The sequence below is a fragment of the Mytilus edulis genome, chromosome 2, assembly GCF_963676685.1.
Source record: "Mytilus edulis chromosome 2, xbMytEdul2.2, whole genome shotgun sequence".
NCBI lineage: Eukaryota > Metazoa > Mollusca > Bivalvia > Mytilida > Mytilidae > Mytilus > Mytilus edulis.
Window position 1 is genome coordinate 5,793,297 of NC_092345.1, and position 22,425 is coordinate 5,815,721.

The 22,425-nt window shown below is 31.7% G+C and overlaps 1 protein-coding gene across 1 annotated transcript in view; it reads right to left on the reverse strand.

Annotated features, from left to right (window-relative positions):
- Positions 1–22,425, reverse strand: part of LOC139510420 (uncharacterized) — a 53,184-nt gene that overhangs the window by 9,010 nt on the left and 21,749 nt on the right. Inside the window, exons 11-17 of the mRNA XM_071297003.1 lie at positions 21,410–21,497; positions 20,055–20,134; positions 19,467–19,526; positions 16,348–16,447; positions 14,860–14,921; positions 11,691–11,750; positions 10,579–10,663 (exon numbers count right to left, since the gene is read on the reverse strand). Of these exons, the coding sequence (XP_071153104.1) occupies positions 10,579–10,663; positions 11,691–11,750; positions 14,860–14,921; positions 16,348–16,447; positions 19,467–19,526; positions 20,055–20,134; positions 21,410–21,497 (535 nt within the window). The remainder of the gene's footprint in view (positions 1–10,578; positions 10,664–11,690; positions 11,751–14,859; positions 14,922–16,347; positions 16,448–19,466; positions 19,527–20,054; positions 20,135–21,409; positions 21,498–22,425) is intronic.

Sequence of the window (22,425 nt, forward strand, 5' to 3'; positions counted from 1 at the left end):
GTCAAGGTCAAAGGTCAAGGTCATATTTTAATATTTGAATTTGGCTTATTTTCACTTATATCCAAAGACTGTATAAGATATCAACAAATTATTTTTACTAAATTGTTAGTTGCGACATGTCGTAAGATGTAAATTTTGATTGCAAGCATACGTTGAATGTGAAAGGGAGTTTTCTCCCCTCTTGTATTAAAAAATACGCGTTTGGTGATATAACTCATTAACTAAATATAATTAAGACCTATGGTCTTTTGATTTGAGGTCCTTGGATTATGACCTTGAAATTGATCTCAAGGTCATAGCTTAATTTGACGTTCTATATTTTGACCTTTGCTTTTATTCTATATGTATACATGATAAAGATATACAACTTTTAGAAAAGGTATCAAGCCATTTAACCTTGAAAAAAAACAACCGGAAGTGACCTTTTGTAAACCGGAAGTAGCTATTTTTTGTACTTTATTAATATAAAAGTATATAGAACCAGATATTTTTGGAATCGGTTTTAAGTAAATATTTAAATATAATCGGAAGTAACATTTTTCAAACCGGAAGTAACAAATTATCTCCCTTATTTAAAAAAAAATGTATGGAAACAATATATTTTTGGAATCAGCTTACTAGGAGCTATCATTTGACAATTGAAATGACATTTTAAACTTAGTTTCACAACTTTTCATATCAAAAAGGATGGAAAGACCTTCAATTGTTCTCTGAATTTTTTTTTTTTTTTCTTCAGCCTAATTTTGTTCTTGCGATAAACATTTGTTTTGCAATATGTTGCTTAGATATTTGGTATATGATATCGAACAATTGATGCGCTTTTGAAATTTACCCTGCGTAACCGAAAACTTTTCTTTGAAGGTGTAATCTCCCCAAACACTGTTTTCCTTGTGAGCGCAACTCCTTCGCAAACGTAAAATATTATGACAAATTTATTTTACAAAATTGCTCGTTATATCCTTTGCATGATTTGTCCTATTTTGACCGAAGTGATATGAATGCTCCATACGAGAGTTATTTCCCCTTATTCATTTGATATAAGTGAATTGCATTTCTAACTGGTAAACCATAATTGATAGAGACCTAGGATCTTTTGATTTGAGGTCCTTGGTCCAAAAAAATGAAAATTAGGTCAAGGTCAAAGGTCAAGGTCATATTCTAATTTTTTAATATGGCTCATTTCCACTCATTTCCAAAAAACGTTTAAGATATCGACAAATTATTTTTTCTAAATCGTTTGTTGTGACATGTCGTAACACGTAAATTTTGATTGCAAGGGTACGTTGAATGTGAAAGGGAGTTTTCTCCCCTTTGGTATTTAAAAATACGCGTATGGTGATATAACTCATTAACTAAACATAATTAAGACCTATGGTCTTTTGATTTGAGGTTCTTGGTTAATGACCTTGAAATTGATCACAAGGTCATAGCTTAATTTGACGTTCTAGATTTTGACCTTTGCTTTTACCCCATCTGTATACATAATAAAGTCATGAGACTTTTTGACAAACGGTATCAAACCATTTAAACTTAAAAAAACAACCGGAAGTGACCTTGTGTAAACCGGAAGTAGCTATTTATTGTACTTTATTACATTTTATGCAGCAGTCCCTCAAGTGTGTTGTTATAAGACTTTCTACATAAAAGTATAAAAAACAAGATACTTTTGGAATCAGTGTCAAGTAAATAGTCAAATATTATCGGAAATAGAGTTTTTCAAACCGGAAGTAAGAAATTATCTCCCTTATCTAAAAAAATATTGTTTAGAAACCATATATTTTTGGAATCAGCGTACAATAAGCTATCATTTGACGATTGAAATGACATTTTAAACCTATTTTTACACCTTTCATATTAAAATACATTGTTTTGGTGGAAAGACCTTCAATTGTTCTCTGAACAATTGGTTTTTAATTTTTAATTTTTTTTCTTCCGCCTAATTTTGTTCTTGCGATAAACATTTGTTTCGCAATATGTCGCTTAGATATTTTGTATATGATATCGAACAGTTTATGCGCTTTTGAAATTTACCCTGCGTAAACGAATACTTTTCTTTGTAGGAGTTATCTCCCCAAACACTGTTTTCCTTGTTAGCGCATCTCCTTCGCAACCGTTAAAGATTATGACAAATTTATTTTACAAAATTGCTCGTTATATTCTTGGCATGATTTGTCATGTTTTGACCGAAGCGATATGACCGCTCCATATGAGAGTTATTTCCCCTTATGCATCTGATATAAGTGATATGAATTTCTATCTTATAAATCATAAGTGATAGAGACCTAGGATCTTTTGATTTGAGGTCCTTGGTCCCAAAAAATAAAAATTAGGTCAAGGTCAAAGGTCAAGGTCATATTCTAATATTTGAATTTGGCTTATTTTCACTTATATCCAAAGACTGTATAAGATATCAACAAATTATTTTTACTAAATTGTTAGTTGCGACATGTCGTAAGATGTAAATTTTAATTGCAAGCGTACGTTGAATGTGAAAGGGAGTTTTCTCCCCTTTGGTATTTAAAAATACGCGTATGGTGATATAACTCATTAACTAAACATAATTAAGACCTATGGTCTTTTGATTTGAGGTTCTTGGTTAATGACCTTGAAATTGATCACAAGGTCATAGCTTAATTTGACGTTCTAGATTTTGACCTTTGCTTTTACCCCATCTGTATACATAATAAAGTCATGAGACTTTTTGACAAACGGTATCAAACCATTTAAACTTAAAAAAACAACCGGAAGTGACCTTGTGTAAACCGGAAGTAGCTATTTATTGTACTTTATTACATTTTATGCAGCAGTCCCTCAAGTGTTGTTGTTATAAGACTTTCTACATAAAAGTATAAAAAACAAGATATTTTTGGAATCAGTGTCAAGTAAATAGTCAAATATTATCGGAAATAGAGTTTTTCAAACCGGAAGTAAGAAATTATCTCCCTTATCTAAAAAAATATTGTTTAGAAACCATATATTTTTGGAATCAGCGTACAATAAGCTATCATTTGACGATTGAAATGACATTTTAAACCTATTTTTACACCTTTCATATTAAAATACATTGTTTTGGTGGAAAGACCTTCAATTGTTCTCTGAACAATTGGTTTTTAATTTTTTTTTTTTTTTCTTCCGCCTAATTTTGTTCTTGCGATAAACATTTGTTTCGCAATATGTCGCTTAGATATTTTGTATATGATATCGAACAGTTTATGCGCTTTTGAAATTTACCCTGCGTAAACGAATACTTTTCTTTGTAGGAGTTATCTCCCCAAACACTGTTTTCCTTGTTAGCGCATCTCCTTCGCAACCGTTAAAGATTATGACAAATTTATTTTACAAAATTGCTCGTTATATTCTTGGCATGATTTGTCCTGTTTTGACCGAAGCGATATGACCGCTCCATATGAGAGTTATTTCCCCTTATGCATCTGATATAAGTGATATGAATTTCTATCTTATAAATCATAAGTGATAGAGACCTAGGATCTTTTGATTTGAGGTCCTTGGTCCCAAAAAATAAAAATTAGGTCAAGGTCAAAGGTCAAGGTCATATTCTAATATTTGAATTTGGCTTATTTTCACTTATATCCAAAGACTGTATAAGATATCAACAAATTATTTTTACTAAATTGTTAGTTGCGACATGTCGTAAGATGTAAATTTTAATTGCAAGCGTACGTTGAATGTGAAAGGGAGTTTTCTCCCCTTTGGTATTTAAAAATACGCGTATGGTGATATAACTCATTAACTAAACATAATTAAGACCTATGGTCTTTTGATTTGAGGTTCTTGGTTAATGACCTTGAAATTGATCACAAGGTCATAGCTTAATTTGACGTTCTAGATTTTGACCTTTGCTTTTACCCCATCTGTATACATAATAAAGTCATGAGACTTTTTGACAAACGGTATCAAACCATTTAAACTTAAAAAAACAACCGGAAGTGACCTTGTGTAAACCGGAAGTAGCTATTTATTGTACTTTATTACATTTTATGCAGCAGTCCCTCAAGTGTTGTTGTTATAAGACTTTCTACATAAAAGTATAAAAAACAAGATATTTTTGGAATCAGTGTCAAGTAAATAGTCAAATATTATCGGAAATAGAGTTTTTCAAACCGGAAGTAAGAAATTATCTCCCTTATCTAAAAAAATATTGTTTAGAAACCATATATTTTTGGAATCAGCGTACAATAAGCTATCATTTGACGATTGAAATGACATTTTAAACCTATTTTTACACCTTTCATATTAAAATACATTGTTTTGGTGGAAAGACCTTCAATTGTTCTCTGAACAATTGGTTTTTAATTTTTTTTTTTTTTTCTTCCGCCTAATTTTGTTCTTGCGATAAACATTTGTTTCGCAATATGTCGCTTAGATATTTTGTATATGATATCGAACAGTTTATGCGCTTTTGAAATTTACCCTGCGTAAACGAATACTTTTCTTTGTAGGAGTTATCTCCCCAAACACTGTTTTCCTTGTTAGCGCATCTCCTTCGCAACCGTTAAAGATTATGACAAATTTATTTTACAAAATTGCTCGTTATATTCTTGGCATGATTTGTCCTGTTTTGACCGAAGCGATATGACCGCTCCATATGAGAGTTATTTCCCCTTATGCATCTGATATAAGTGATATGAATTTCTATCTTATAAATCATAAGTGATAGAGACCTAGGATCTTTTGATTTGAGGTCCTTGGTCCCAAAAAATAAAAATTAGGTCAAGGTCAAAGGTCAAGGTCATATTCTAATATTTGAATTTGGCTTATTTTCACTTATATCCAAAGACTGTATAAGATATCAACAAATTATTTTTACTAAATTGTTAGTTGCGACATGTCGTAAGATGTAAATTTTAATTGCAAGCGTACGTTGAATGTGAAAGGGAGTTTTCTCCCCTTTGGTATTTAAAAATACGCGTATGGTGATATAACTCATTAACTAAACATAATTAAGACCTATGGTCTTTTGATTTGAGGTTCTTGGTTAATGACCTTGAAATTGATCACAAGGTCATAGCTTAATTTGACGTTCTAGATTTTGACCTTTGCTTTTACCCCATCTGTATACATAATAAAGTCATGAGACTTTTTGACAAACGGTATCAAACCATTTAAACTTAAAAAAACAACCGGAAGTGACCTTGTGTAAACCGGAAGTAGCTATTTATTGTACTTTATTACATTTTATGCAGCAGTCCCTCAAGTGTTGTTGTTATAAGACTTTCTACATAAAAGTATAAAAAACAAGATATTTTTGGAATCAGTGTCAAGTAAATAGTCAAATATTATCGGAAATAGAGTTTTTCAAACCGGAAGTAAGAAATTATCTCCCTTATCTAAAAAAATATTGTTTAGAAACCATATATTTTTGGAATCAGCGTACAATAAGCTATCATTTGACGATTGAAATGACATTTTAAACCTATTTTTACACCTTTCATATTAAAATACATTGTTTTGGTGGAAAGACCTTCAATTGTTCTCTGAACAATTGGTTTTTAATTTTTTTTTTTTTTTCTTCCGCCTAATTTTGTTCTTGCGATAAACATTTGTTTCGCAATATGTCGCTTAGATATTTTGTATATGATATCGAACAGTTTATGCGCTTTTGAAATTTACCCTGCGTAAACGAATACTTTTCTTTGTAGGAGTTATCTCCCCAAACACTGTTTTCCTTGTTAGCGCATCTCCTTCGCAACCGTTAAAGATTATGACAAATTTATTTTACAAAATTGCTCGTTATATTCTTGGCATGATTTGTCCTGTTTTGACCGAAGCGATATGACCGCTCCATATGAGAGTTATTTCCCCTTATGCATCTGATATAAGTGATATGAATTTCTATCTTATAAATCATAAGTGATAGAGACCTAGGATCTTTTGATTTGAGGTCCTTGGTCCCAAAAAATAAAAATTAGGTCAAGGTCAAAGGTCAAGGTCATATTCTAATATTTGAATTTGGCTTATTTTCACTTATATCCAAAGACTGTATAAGATATCAACAAATTATTTTTACTAAATTGTTAGTTGCGACATGTCGTAAGATGTAAATTTTAATTGCAAGCGTACGTTGAATGTAAAAGGGAGTTTTCTCCCCTCTTGTATTTAAAAATACGCGTTTGGTGATATAACTCATTAACTAAATATAATTAAGACCTATGGTCTTTTGATTTGAGGTCCTTGGTTTATGACCTTGAAATTGATCTCAAGGTCATAGCTTAATTTGGCGTTCTAGATTTTGACCTTTGCTTTTATTCTATATGTATACATGATAAAGATATACAACTTTTAGAAAAAGGTATCAAACCATTTAACCTTGAAAAAAACAACCGGAAGTGACCTTTTGTAAACCGGAAGTAGCTATTTTTTTGTACTTTATTAATATAAAAGTATATAGAACCAGATATTTTTGGAATTAGTGTCAAGTAAATATTCAAATATAATCGGAAGTAATATTTTTCAAACCCGAAGTAACAAATTATCTCCCTTATTTAAAAAAAAATGTATGGAAACAATATATTTTTGGAATCAGCTTACTAGGAGCTATCATTTGACGATTGAAATGACATTTTAAACTTAGTTTCACAACTTTTCATATCAAAATACATTGTTTTGATGGAAAGACCTTCAATTGTTCTCTGAACAATTGGTTTTTAATTTTTTTCTTATTTTCGTTCTCAAAATTTTGTTCTTGCGATAAATAATTGTTTCGCAATATGTCGCTTAGATATTTCTCATATAGTATTGTATAGTGTATGTGCTTTTAAATTTTTCCCTGTTAAGCTGAACTCTAATCTTTGTAATATTTATCTCCCTATTCACTGTTTAACAAATGTGTGCATCTTCTTCGTAACAAAAAAAAGATATCGACAAAATTCTTTTTCTCAATTATTCGTGACATCCTCAGGAATTTTTGGTCTAATTTGGATTGAAGCGATTCGATGAAATTTTATAAGAGCTATCTACCTTTACCAAATATATATATAAAAGAACATTGCACAATTTTTGCTCTATTGTAATGAAGATTTGTTACATTTGGTCTGATACAATCTCATGGAATCTTATAGGAGTAAGTGCCCCTGAAATGTCTAATTATTAGGTGAATTGATTATAACTTCAACTTGGTTCCTTATGAAGCAGTATGACCTTTTACAAAAGGTTAAGTGACATATGACCTAGAAAAATTACAACCGGAAGTAGCTATGTTTGCAATTTTTTCATGGAAAAGTACTCAGAATCAATATATTTTGTAACATAGATACATAAATTTCTCACTCATGACCAGAAGTAACTTTCGATAGACCGGAAGTGGTCAATTACCTCCTGTTTTACATGCTGAAGTATTTAAAACTATATATTTTTGAAAAAAGTGTGAAAGAAGCTATCATATAAGACCGGAAGTGACATTAAATTCACCGGAAGTAGCAAATAATCATCCTTATTTCACTCGAAAGTATATTAAATCCATTATTTATCGCATCAGTATGAAGAAACTAGCTTATTTTCAAAATTTTTTTGATGTGGAAAGATTTTCGATTGTTCTCTGAACAGTTAGCTTTAAATTATTACTAATTGATTACTCTTATTTGCTTGATTATGCTTCTTTTTCTTGCTTGCTTTATTTTAACCCCGATGAAAATTTCAAACGTAACGTCTGTTATCAAATGGCAAAACAAAAGCTCATTAAAAAGATGTTGTGAATAAAACCTTGCTTTATAGCAAGATCAACATCTCAATTTTATGGTAGTCGCATACAATTCCATTATGTTGACAAAAGAGGGACGAATGATACAGAGGGACAGTCAAACTCATAAATCGAAAATAAACTGACAACGTCATGGCTAAAAATGAAAAATAAAAACAGACAAACAATAGCACACATGACACAACATATAAAACTAACGAATAAGCAACACAAACCCCACCAAAAACTGGGGGTGATTTCAGGTGCTCCGGAAGGGTAAGCAGATCCTTCTCCTGTTGTACTGCTCATGTTATAACAAATCCAGTAAATAGTCTAATTCAGTTGGTCACAATCATGAAAGGGAAGGGGGTGAAGTTACTACGTAAGGAACATATCCGATATAATCTGTGAAACGGTTATTCCATTACGGTCAACTAACTCGTAATGACGTCCATAAAATTTACGAAGGGGAGATTTTAACTTCACCATTTGGAACTCTTGGTTTAATAGCTTCCTCGTGAGAAGCAACCCTCTATCAAGAAAATTATGATAGATAATACAAGCACGGGAATACCGTATCAATTGGGAGATATATAGCCCGTATGCAGGTGCAGCTTGAATGTTGCTACCTAGAAATGGAAAGTTTGCAATAGGGAAGCTGAAATCATCTTTTTGTCGTAAAGTGTTGTTTTCAATCGACCCTCGTTGTCAATTTCTAGATGTAATTCAAGATATGAGACCGACTTAACTGTATCTGGTGTATCCCTTATCTCTAGATCGATTGGGAAGATGCGTTCAACATAGTCACCAAATTTTAATTTTTTTGACATCATCTATATATAGCGGAAAGTAAAGTAAAAGGATATTGCTAACTTTTTATCTTTATTTCTCAGAAGTTCCTGAATGAAGTCAGCCTCATAATATTAAAGAAACAAGTCGGGAAGAAGAGGGGCGCAATGGATTCCCATTGGAATACCGACATTATGTTGAAAAACACGTCCTCTGAACGTTACAAACATTTTGTCAATCAAGAAATCAAGCATCTTGATAATGTTAGATTCAGAGAATATTTTGTATGAATCAGAGTGATCCTTTATAAAGTAGGATGTATCCCTCCTTAAGACAAGATACTTGTATCTACGTTGGCCTTTTTTTATGAAACAAAGCAATACCAACTTTTTTATTTGTCTTTTAGTTTGGAATGTGGAATACTTGTGCAAGGTGTTCAAAAGTCAAACGATTTAATTCTATTGCAAGATGAACTGCAAAAAAGTTGTATAATGTATATACTCTAAAAGATCTTTGGAAATTTTAAGTCTCCACATCTGGTTCACGCCACCTCTAGAACAGGGAGTTTCACAATAACTTTGAAGCTTTAATTGCTGATGAAACAGATGTTAATAATTTCGAAAGAGGTTTCGTGGAGCACTTGGAAGACCCCGATATATACCGTTGTATAAGGACATTTATGTAGTTTAGGTATCCAATACAGTGATGAAAGATCCAGTTCTTCATCTTTGCTTGAAATTCCAAAGGAACACAGAACAGACATATGATTATCCAGTATTTCCTATTTGGTAAGTGTCGTGAGGGTATATGTTGAGTTTTCGAGTGAATTGTCAATATCTAATTCGTTTATCAAACAAAAACCGACGTTGTTTAGGGCTTTATCTGCGGAACAATAACATATTTGTCATGGAGGTAGGATAAGTCTTTTACAATATTTGGGTCTTCAAAGATTGACGTAGCATGGGCACTGATAGACCCATTCAGGTTTTTATTTCTGATTTGTATCAACGACCTCACAGCCTTAATCCATTCGGAAAGAGTGTCTACGTCTTTCTTCTCGCGCTTAGCCCATTGCCTGGCATAATCCGCGACTGAGTCCATCAAAATTTTGAAGTTGAATTTCCAAATTATGGATTAAAGCTCACGATATTTCGGACCTTTCGATAACTCATTTCACAGGAAAGTGTTATTAACAATGTTGAGGTCACCGGTTATAACGTGACCAGCAGGATTATTTGTGAATTGGGAACTAGAACAAGTGCAATCCGGAAGTTTAGACTTGAAGTCGTCAATATTGATATCATGCAAAACGTGTTTGTAATTGAACATTTTAGTTGCAATAGGTTCGGTATAGGTATAAGAAATGATTGGTACAGACTGATCTTTGAAATAAGGAGGTATTTGAGATTACAAGGTGTGTGAACAGAAGAGAAAGACGTGAAACGTACGACGCAATCAATACGTTTCTGTTGATTTTTATCAATGCAAAAAATGTGATTCTTTCTTTGAAAATGTATGTTGTCTGTCGTTTTCAAATATTGCTCAGTGTTTTGTTGGAAAAAAAAACCTTACGCACGATGAATAAACTTCTAAAAGTGTTCCGGAATGGCAAAATTATAGAAGAACGTGTTTGATTAAATTCTGTAGGACATTTGTCAAAGAATTACTGATTCAAAAGAGTGAAACGAACGACGACACAACATGACAATGTGTCGCTATAATATTAAGTTACCAGTAAAGTAGTCTGAATTGTTATTTTCCGATCGTGTACGATCTTTCCAGACACGGTTATTGTTTGTTAAGATGATTTGTCTCTTCTTTATCGATTAACAAGATTAGAACATCGGTTATTTATAATAGAACATAATGATATTAGGGTCTTGATTTACATCATTTACGCTCAGGTTTCCCCGTAGCATACTGATTCATGGTTAGAAGTCAAAATCAAGTAATCAGAATTATCTTCCTATATCTATTTTTTAGTAAAAGTCGAGCATTTATTCAAGAGATATTTTTTGGGGGGATTCCTTTAAGTTTCAAATCACACAAAATTGATCAGTTTGCACCACGCAGATTATATTATATATACTTACCACTGAAGTGTCCAAAAACACATGATTGTGTAATACAATAACACTTCTCATGAGAGTTGACGGGCAGCTGTGTACATGGCGTCATCTGAAACAGTCGCAAAATCATTTATGTAAGTAAAGGCAACAGTAGTATACTGCTGTTCGAAATTCATAAATCGATCGAGAGAAAAAAAACAAATCCGGGTAACAAACTAAATGTGAGGGAAACACATCAAATATAGGAGGAGAACTACGACACAAAAAAGACATTAAAATTAAGACCTTATTTAAATAAAATACTAGAAATGCGCTTTTTATGTCCGTAGGTTTTCCATATTTATCATAATTATTTATATTATTGTTTGTATACGCATAACACATAAATAGCTTTATCGCTTATACACATGAAAAGAAATTGTAATAATGTAACTTTATCTTATCCAGATAAACAGCGGACAAAAATTGTGTTAAAGAATGGGCATTCAATCATCCCTTGCAAACTGCTTGACAGATGACTTGATAAAAGTATCTTCATATGTGTAAATATGCCTCGCCACCATATTTGAGTTGAATCGTGAGGAAATAAAGTGAAATAGTTAGGAATCTGTTAAATATGGCAATCTTTCTCTCTTGTCAATAAAGTATTGAAACTCTAGCAGATTGGAAGCTGGGTAAATACTTTCAAAAACTGACGAAACATATTTGCGATAAGCAGACGAAATTGTGTTAAAAAGGCTGTTCAGTTTTATGTGATTTCGAATTTTTGGTATCGTCATTATTGTTCACTCTATGTCACCGAACGCTTTTTTTTATTTGTTAAATAGATTATTGATTCTTATAACTATGGGAAAAACTCCTGCAAAATAAATAATGTGATTGAAGACACAGTCAGCAAAAGGATTGGTTTATTTGTGAAATTATTGACAAAGGAATACAAGTACACCAGTATATATTCTTGTCCACTGTACTTTTATGAGAATATTAATGAGAGAAAATAGAAAGAATTAATTGAAGGTGAGAAAATATCCAGGTATTGAGGTAATAGTAAAACCACGTAATTTCAGATGTATGGATGCACAACTGATGGGGATTAAAACATTTGAAAAAAATATTTCATGGAAATCTTTACTTACGTGGTATCCATGACCACAATGTCTTTTAATTCCATTTTTGTCAATCGAGATTTCACACACCTAAAGATGGAAATGAAATTAATAAGTGCTTCCATCAACAAATTATGTTCAAATTAAGGTTAAAACTTTGCGTTAACTTCAATCATGAGAATAGCCAATTATTTATATTGGTTAAATTCCTTCTTAACAAATGTTAAAGAATAGTAATATCAGTTAACTACAACTAAACGACAGATGTGTGGTCCATTTTTACCATGGTGTTTGTCACAAATCCTGAAATTGTAGACAATATGTATTAGCATTTGACTTTCTATATAATGCCGACATACTCTTTTGAACACAATTGTTATCCACCTGTTTTGTTGGCTGATAACATTTAATTTATCTTCAGGCATGTTTTGTTGACATCCCCTTTCTGAAATGGCATTGAAGGTTCTCATTTCTGCTATACTTCTTTTTAACAAGTTTAAATACAGATTAACACTTTGGTTTATTTAATGCCGACATCAGCTCAACAAAGATGGTAATTAGATTAAAGGTTGGTTAAGATGTCTATGTTTTTCATGTTATTTTTAGAGTATTATTCATCTGTATTAGAAAATAATCATCAATAAGAAATGTCGGTTTGATTAACCAAATTTCTTTAATACCCGTAGGTGAATTGTATATCATAGAAATGCATTTGTCTTTATATGATTACCTTTAGGAAGAATACAAAACCTTTGAGTTAAACTTGTTTACATTTGCTAGAGGTATAGGGGAGGTTTGAAATCTTATTTTGACTTGAAAATTTACGTTGTCTATATGTATTCAGAATCTATCTTAAATTCAATACTTTTACTGCTTTTGTAATATTTTATTTAATTAAGAAGCTGCAATTGCTTATTGGGTAAATATGATGAATGTCATTTTATGCACAATCATATGGTCTGGTCTATGCATATGCAAGTTAACATAGTTAAAACAGTATCATGTGCACTTTTTTGTAATGCAACGATCAGTTACTTCTGATTCTGACTTTAAACAAAGGTAAATTTTGAACCTAAGTTTATTTTTTGTCATTCTTTTTTATCAATTGTGGTGTAATATCTCCTCCAGTATTCCAGTATTCATGCATTCATAACTCTTAATTTTTTTGTATGCGTTCATCAAAATTGTAGCTCCAGAACAGTACCAAATATATTGTTTTCATTTTCTAGCATTCCTTCGACAACACTGTTAATGGACTTAAAACAGAGATACGAAAGATACCAGATGGACAGTCAAAGTCATAAATCGAAAATAAACTGACAACGCCTTGGCTAAAAATAAAAAAAGACTATAAGACAAATAATAGTACACATGACACAATGCTCCACATGTGGCACCAGTCGTGTTGCTCATGTTATAAAAAAACACATAAATAGTATAATTCGGTAGGTCATATTCATGAAAAGGGAAGGGGATTGTAGTTACGACGTAAGGAACATATCCGATATTAGCTGTGAAACGGTTATTCTATAGCGGTCATCCAACGTGTGGTGGCGTCCGTAAATTTAACGAAGGGATGATCAAGGAAATCATGATAAGAATAACAAGCACGTGCTTATCGTAATTATTGGGAGATATATACCCACAGTTGTCGTAAGTATTACTACCTCAGTTTTTGGTGCTACGATGTAGACACAATTCTATTATATTTTAAATTAATTTCTACGTTTTTTTACTTTTATCATTTGACTAAGGTTCCAAATTCCTGAGGCAGAAGTAAATTTATCAGATTTTGGTTTTGTATCTCTACAAGTATTTAAGTATTTATACGATCATGGCTTTTGATGTTTTCAGTTTGAACGTTCACGGATAAGTAAAATGATGGAAAGTAAATCAATATAACCAATTTATACGGTGTCATTTGTATTCTATATCACTTGGTTGAGAATAGTTTTGTTGGACTTTTTGTTCCGAAGGGTATCATGAATTCAGAAGGTTATTCTTCTGTATTGACACGATTAACAGCTATGTTAGTCATAAAAAATGGAAAACAACACGTTTTATAATTTATTGCATCCGACGCGCTTTTCTGGATTAACCTTCATCAGGAACGCTCAAAGCCAAACATTTGAAATCCGAAGATGTATAAGTACCGAAAATCGTTGAAGAGCTTTATGTCAAAAATACCTAAAATAAATAGCCAAATTCATCTAAAGCTACTTTGCCTGAGGGAGTTGAAACCCTAGTTTCATAATAATTTCAAAATTTATAAACAGACAATTTTAGTAAAGTTTGTTAAATCATGTCAGTACCGAAGCACTGACTACTGAGCTGATGATACCCTCGGGGACTGATAGTCCACCAGCAGAGGTATCGACCTAGTGATGTAAAAAATGGAAAACAACACGTTTTATAATTTATTGCGTCCGAAGCGCTTTTCTGGATTTACCTTCATCAGGAACGCTCAAAGCCAAACATTTTAAATTCGAAGATGTATAAGTACCGAAAATCGTTGAAGAGCTTTATGTCAAAAATACCTAAAATAAATAGCCAAATAAACAGACAATTTTAGTAAAGTTTGTTAAATCATGTCAGTAACGAAGCACTGACTACTGAGCTGATAAATTATTAAACTCTCCTTTTTGAGATTTAGATTTAATTTAAAACCCAAACTGTTTGAGGCTGAATTAACCTAAGTCATAACATGGCGGTTCTTTTATAGTCACTATCGTAAATTATACTAAAAAGCAAATATTTATCAAAACAACGCTTTCAAAATTTGTGATTTCATACCTATTGGAGATAATCTTATCGACTGCGATATCACATTGACATTGTATGGGATGGAGAATGGGACCGATAACATATTTGAACAAATCACTCAATTATTCTTACTAAAAACGTAAAGGGTTATTGTCAAAAAATGTCAGTCTCATCTTTTCCTGATATTAGTCTTGATGTTATTCCATTTGAACCCAACTTTATGATTGTTACATTATGACTGTATTATTACAAAGTGATGGTTATCATTGTACTTTAATATTCTTAATTTAGATGAAATCTTTTTTGATCATATGTTAGCACTATGCTCTTTCGACTTATATAAGATTCAGAATTCTATTTTAAAAACCACTTAATTATCGATAATTTCATCATTTTAGAAAAAAAAAAAATAAAGTAAACTCATATTCATACTTACATAGTCTGAATGACAAGAATGACCATCATGATCTGAACAAATAAGGCCTGCAACTTGGTGTCCTACAAGAAACGTGAATCAATATATAATATGTGATTATTATTGTTTAAATACTTGTCGAAGGCATTGGGCTGACTTTAAATACCTATATTAAGTTATATATATATAGTTAGATATGTGTTTCCAATGAAAAGATCACTAGACTATACCAAGTTTCAAAGAAAAGTGCGTCGGGGCATGCATTATGACCTTTCACTATTAACCCTGAACAACTACATATTTTTCATTTAATGGTTAAAACATTGTGTTAACATTTTTCATTTTCCTTTAAAAATGTCCTGTACCAAGTCAGGAATATGGCCATTGTTATATTATAGTTCGTTTCTGTGTGTGTTACATTTTAACGTTGTGTTTCCGTTGTGTTGTTTGTTTTCTCTTATTTTTGAGTGTGAATTCACATTACTATAAGACGTGTCACGGTATTTATCTGTCCCAGGTTCATGTATTAAGTTTTGATGTTATGTTTGTTGTTCTCGTGGTGTTTTGTCTAGTGCTTGGTCCGTTTCTGTGTGTGTTGCATTTTAGTGTTCTGTCGTTGTTCTCCTTTTATATTTGATGCGTTTCCCTCGGTTTTGGTTTGTTGCCCCGATTTTGTTTTTTGTCCATGGATTTATGAGTTTTGAACAGTGGTATACTACTGTTGCCTTTATATATCGTAGTTTTTTAATTTTCTACCTGGATGACCGAACGGATTTAACATATTTTTGTAAAGTTACCTATTTATGTTCATTTGTTTTGTGTTCTTTTAATTTCTACCACTTTCAAAATCTGGTTCTGTTAAAAAGCTTTTCTGCATTTACCTTCAACTTAACGGATTGAATAATAACGGAGCACAGACAATAAGGTTTTTATTTGTTTTAATTTTTGTTACACATTGTTGCCATACAAATTTCACATTAAAATACTACCATGACAAGAAACAATGACGAATTTGTATATTTGTTACTTGTTTTTGTTTAATTTCCTTGATTCGCATCAATATTTAATAATATTATGGATTAGAAAAGTACGTGCACACCGAGAAATTTATTTTTATGTCTACAGCTACATGTATAAGGAAACAATGTTATTAATTCTTGTCTGCAATAGTTTTGCCACATGGTTTAACGGTGGATATAAGGGAAAAATCGAGACGTTATAACATTAACAAATATAAGTCATTAATCATTTTTTTTTTATAAATTGACAAATATGATTGACAAATTTGAAAAACATGTAACAAAAAGATTATTTTGTTGCGGCAACAACTTAGTATTCATGAAAGGTAGGGTAGTATTCTATAAAAGTATGACCGAATATATCTGTAATGAACTAGCCTGAGGATATTGTTATCTTAGCTTTCAAAGAATCTATCTATCACTCATGAATATCAAGTTGCTGATTGACAATTAGAAAACACAATGAACTATTAAATAATACATAATATACCTGCAACAATGGAGATAAGAGCATGGTCTACACATGTCCTAGTGTCGCAAAAGCACGAAGATCCAAGACTCAACAGATGTGGAAGACAGTGCTGTGTATTCTAAAATCAAGGGATAAAAGATATAAAATAGAACCAATTAAAAAATTTAAAAAACCGTGTTTAAATACAAGTTTAACGCAATGTCCTTTCAAGGTCTTTTTTTATTTTTGGATAAAGCGTGTTACCCATTGCCATAAGTATAAACTGGAAATACAACCTAAAATCCAAAAAATTATAATCAGGCATCATTACGTTATGAGTTTACTATATTCCAAATATTTTCACTTGAACTTGCAATATTCTAACAGTCAAAATAAAATAGAAAAAAAACTACCACTAACTAGTGCACGAATAATGCTACTGAAATATAAAAATAGTATTGAATGTTTATAAATTATACTAGATAATCGTTAAGAGTTTGTTCACTTATTTGCATATGGTGAATACAATACAAATCAATCAAATACTTATCAGTCTATCTTTAGTTAATTTTGTTGTGATTCATTTGAACTGACTAATAACAGCTAATACATATTCCTAGTGTATACCGGGTAGATAATTTAATTAACAGCTAACAAAATAATCAAATTAATTTGAGAACGGAAATGAAATTGTAAATGTGTAGTAGAGACAACAACCCGAAAACAGTCGAAGTCCATCAGTGGGTCTCCAACACAGCGAGAAAATCCCACACCCGGAGACGGGCTTCAGCCGGCCCATAAACAAAACGTGTATTATTTCATTGCAAATGGACGTCACACTAAACTTCAAAACATAATAGAACTAAAATTAACAAATATACAAGACTAACAAAGACCAGATGCTCATGACTTGTGATTATTGTATATCTGCAAATTGACATTGACACAGTCATACACTAGGAGTTTCGTTGAAGTATCTATTTATTTGTCAATATCTTAAATTAAAGCATGCAATATATTATTTTAAACATTGCGTTACCTATCATTTAACATTTCCCCATGCTCAGTTGAAAGATCGACTTCACCATCTCATTAAACAGAGCTTTTTCTATAAAATGGGAATCGCAGACACACATTTCTTGTTTTGTGTTACAATAATTTATATTTTGTGAAAAACCACACTGAATCTACCAAAGAATACTACTGATACTAGAAGGACTACTTCGTACCTTCATATTTTTCTCAATATTGACACAGATGGACGACTTCAATTTCCCATTGTTCAGCAGTAACAAACCTTCTGTCACCTCATATGGTGTTTACATATCTCAATTGATTAAACGTTATTCTCGTGCATTTTCATTCCATACAGACTTCATATACAGGAGTGTGCTCCTAATGCAGAAACTGCTCCAACAAAGTTATGAAAAGGACAGATAAAAAAAGACACTCCGTAAATTTTACGGACACAATCACGAATTGGTTGATCCAAACGATGTGTCGTTGTCCATACCTACGACGGACATTTTTACCACGTGTTAGATTGTGGTTTGTCATTACGTCGTCTGATGGTAATAACCGAATGTGACTTATTTGTAGCAGGATCTGCTTACCCTTCCGGAGCACCTGAGATCACCCCTAGTTTTTTGGTTGGGTTTGTGTTGTTTATTCTTTAGTTTTCTATGTAGTGTCATGTGTAGTATTGTTTGTATGTTTGTCTTTTTCATTTTTAGCCATGGCGTCAGTTTGTTTTAGATTTATGAGTTTGACTGTCCCTTTGGTATCTTTCGTCCCTCTTTTATTTCCGACTATTATGAGTGTTTTGCTGAGTGTTACTTCGCATTGCTATAAGACGAAAAATTCATGGATTTAGTTAAAAATATAGTTCTTTATAATAAAATTAACGGTATCAATTTTCTTGCACCAGATGCGCATTTCGACAATACATGTCTCTTCAGTGATGCTCGTGGCCAAAATATTTGAAATCCAAAGCTTATATAAAAGATGAAGAGCTATAATCCAAAAGGTCCAAAAAGTATAGCCAAATCCGTGAAAGGAATCAGAGCTTTGCGTGAGGGAGATACATTCCTTGATTTATAATAATTTCTATCATGTTGTAACAGCAAATTTTAATAACACAAAAAATCCGTTTTTTCATGGCTACTGGGCTGGTGATACCGTCGGGGACTAATAGTCCACCAGCAGAGGCATCGACCCAGTGATAGTTATAAAATTAACGGTATCAATTTTCTTGCACCAGATGCCCAAAAAGTTCTTATCGGATTTTGTCAATTGTCTTAACGTTTGTAGTTGTAAATCTATTTTTTTTCTGTTGTATTCGTGTGTTGTGGTGGAGATAATTAATCACCCAATTCAATTATTAGATTTAAGTTTGGATCAACGAAATTTATACGATAAATTTGGTTTACAGTTTTATTAAATAACAAGGATGTTCTTATCCAAGGCATAAAACCCTAGCCGTACTTTTCACTACTTTTGGAAACTTTTGGTCCTCATTGCTCTTCAAATTTGTTCTTGATTTGGCTTTCGACGTTTTTTCATCTGAGTGTCACTAGTTATTCTTGTTTGGACGAAACGCACGTTTGACGTATTAAATTTAAACCTGGTACCTGTTGTTAGCTATTATTCGTGTGTTTCTTTGTCCTATATGCTCTCCAATTTATTTTTATTGTAGTCCTGTCATGTTATGATGTCATTTATTGTTATATTTAACATTTGCCATAAAAGCGGGAGGTTTGGCATGCCACAAAACCAGGTTCAACCCACCATTGTTTCCTACAATTGTCATATACCAAGTCAGGAAAATAGCCATTGTTACATTTTAGTTTGTTTCTGTGTATGTTACATTTTAATGTTGTGTTTCTGTTGTGTCGTAGTTCTCTTATATTTGATGCGTTTCCCTCAGTTTTAGTTTGTAACCCGTATTTGTGTTTTTTTCTCAATCGATTTATGAATTTCGAACAGCGGGATACCACTGTTGCCTTTATTAGTATTTAAATTTGAAAGTTGTAGTTTAATTCCGGTTGAATTGAAGTACTTCTGCGAAATCTTGATTTGGATCGTAAAAAGCTTGAAACTAGAAAAAAAACATCAGAGAAACAACATATTTTGCTTCAGAAGTGAAACTAAGTACTTACATGTACATCAGCACATTTAAGATACAATTTACCGTCCTGCTTTTCTTCAATGATACAATACTACATAAAGAAAAGATATAGCTTACATGTGTACTTTGTTTTAAAACTAAGATGCCTTTTTATGTTCATGTCTATTGTTCATGATCTTTTTTGAGCCTTATGTATTTATAGAAAAAAAATATTCACATAATAAATTTCGATTTTTTCATTTCATAGACCATACGATGCAATATCTACATGCTAAAGACCAACCGAGGATTTGTTTTCTTTCAATCGATTTATGACTTTAGAACAGCGATATACTACTGATGCCTTTATTTATATATAACCTTATATTTGTATTCTTTTTTGGAATCAATATAGCTTTTTACACTTGCAGTACATCTTCACAAAAGGTAACGAAATTAGCAAATTATAATCAAACAAAATCTCAACATCTTAATCAATTATGTTGAGGTTTCTGTGCTAATAAGTTTTGATTTAAATAAATTTAGTTATACTAACACATGTAATATCAGTTTGAAGGAATAATTTAAACTGACCGGTAGTTACAGATGATATTTGAAAGAATATATTATATATGCGTACCTGATGTCCATGACACACGTGATCACCACACACCAGGTCATTATGATTAGTTGTAGTAACAGTATGGTTTCCAGTTGCTGCTGTAAGTATAATTAAAGTAGGTACATTGTACCACGAACGATCGAATCTAATCGCGAGTTTCATTCTCATCTGTTAGTTAACATTGTAGTGGGCTTTTATTGGTATTAAATCATGATCAATATGAATGCAATCTGCTATATACAATACAATACAATATTTTTATGTGATAAAGCAATTGGACTGGACTATACTAATTTATTAAGAATAGATAAAAATAAAATGGTGTTCTCTCAACACAACAAACAAGTCCGCTAATAGCAGAATTTGGTATCAACTGTATTTATTTTACTCGACCATTCTCTATTGGTCTGAATTTCAATCGATTGAACTCCAACAAGTCTGAACTAGTTCTTGACATGATTGTGACCATTTGAATATTTATAGAATCTTAATGATACTCGACATTTTTTCTAAACTATGCTCGTCCCTTGCTGGATATTCGACTAACGTGTCATCTCCAATTGAACTAAACGTAAGCAGTAGACAATCAAATCTAACATTCAAACGTATGCAGAAAACTGAAACAAGCATAGATAAATTTATGTATGTAGATCATTTTATTTTTGATTTATTCCCTTTCATTTTTCCTATAAGCAACTGCATAAAAAACTGAAATTAATATTACGCATCATGTATATTTCAATGAAAATGGAATTAAATCAGTTGAGTATATATTGGAATGAAATGAACACGTTTTGGCGAAACGGATACATTTTAGTGAATAACACGTTTGAGATGTCTTGATATATGAGTACACATCATCTCTTTTAAGGTTTTATTCCAATGCACTTACATGTAGTGCAACACTTGAATATATGTTTTACTACTATGTCACTGACTAACATATTTTTATAAATTCTTAGGACAATATAGTTATTGTTTGACACATGTATTTTGCATTTTTTGAAGTGCTGCAGATGTAGATCGTTGATTAGCCAAGTTACATGTCAGTATTTGACTATAGGCGTAGAATACATATAGATCAACTTTTATTTTTTTCCTCATAAATTTGAGTAGAAGTACACAAAATACAAATTGTAGAATAAGAATAAGAAATGGTATGATTGACATCGAGATAACTCTCCCTAGAGACCAAATTACAAAAAAGTTAACAACTATAGGTAATCGTACGACCTTTTACAATCAGAAACAACCAAAACTTCATACATGTAATTAGCTTAACCAAAGGCACATACATAACGTAAATCATGATTTACAAGGAATACAACTTTCCAATTAAGTATGATAAAACATATGCTATACATCAATAATACCTTGTGTCTGCTGCACACAATCATTATTATTGCAGAAACACTCATGGCCCTCGCCTAAAATGTGTGGACATCCATCACGATCCGCCTGCTTTTAATAAAGATAAAAGTTGTGCAGATATTAACTTGTTTGAAAAACAAATAACTCAATGCACTCTATCCTAATATTTTTATTTGCAAAACACAAACACACACACACACACACACATATTCTTCTGAGTGAGTTTTAAAGTTTTTTGTAGCAATATCAGTAGTTGTTATCTGATAGTTCATTTCTATGTAAGTTTCATTGTCCTTTTCTGTTGTTGTTGCACTTCATTGTTCTGTTGTTTCGTTGTAGACCTCTTATATTTGATATGTTCCACTTCGTGTAAGTTTGTAACCCAGAATTATTTATTCTAAATCGATTGATGACTTTTTAACAGTGGCAAACTACTGTTGACTTTATTCATTAGTACCGAGACAAGGCCAGCTATTAGTTATTTTATTTTACAAAAATAATAACATTATTACCATACATAAATAAATGAGTTAGTTTAATCGAAAGAGGTTATAAATAGGAAGATAAAAAACAAGGTCACAAATAAAAGAGGGAACTCTAAAGATAGAAGATCGGATTTGTCGACTTAGTAAATGTCTCCTGATGCATGATTTAGTCGCCAAGCAAATTTACACCTCACATAAGTAAACATGAAGACTATCTTAAGATGGTGTCGTAATATTTCAAATAAAATCGTCTGCAAAAAAAAGTATATATATGCTGTGCGTAAAATTAAATACCGTAGACTTAGTCGTCAGTTCGAGTATTAATATTTTTTAGGCAGTTTGTTCATCATTTGAAGTTTTTTATAACACAATAAAATGTTATTTTGTTTTGTATTTTTGCTATAAAAATTATTCAGCCCTTTTGCTACCTCTCCTCATGAATATCAAAATGAACCCATTATAAACGACAGCTTTTTTTTCATATGAAAAATAATTTTGAACAAACAATGTTTTTTTCTTTAATTCAAAATCTC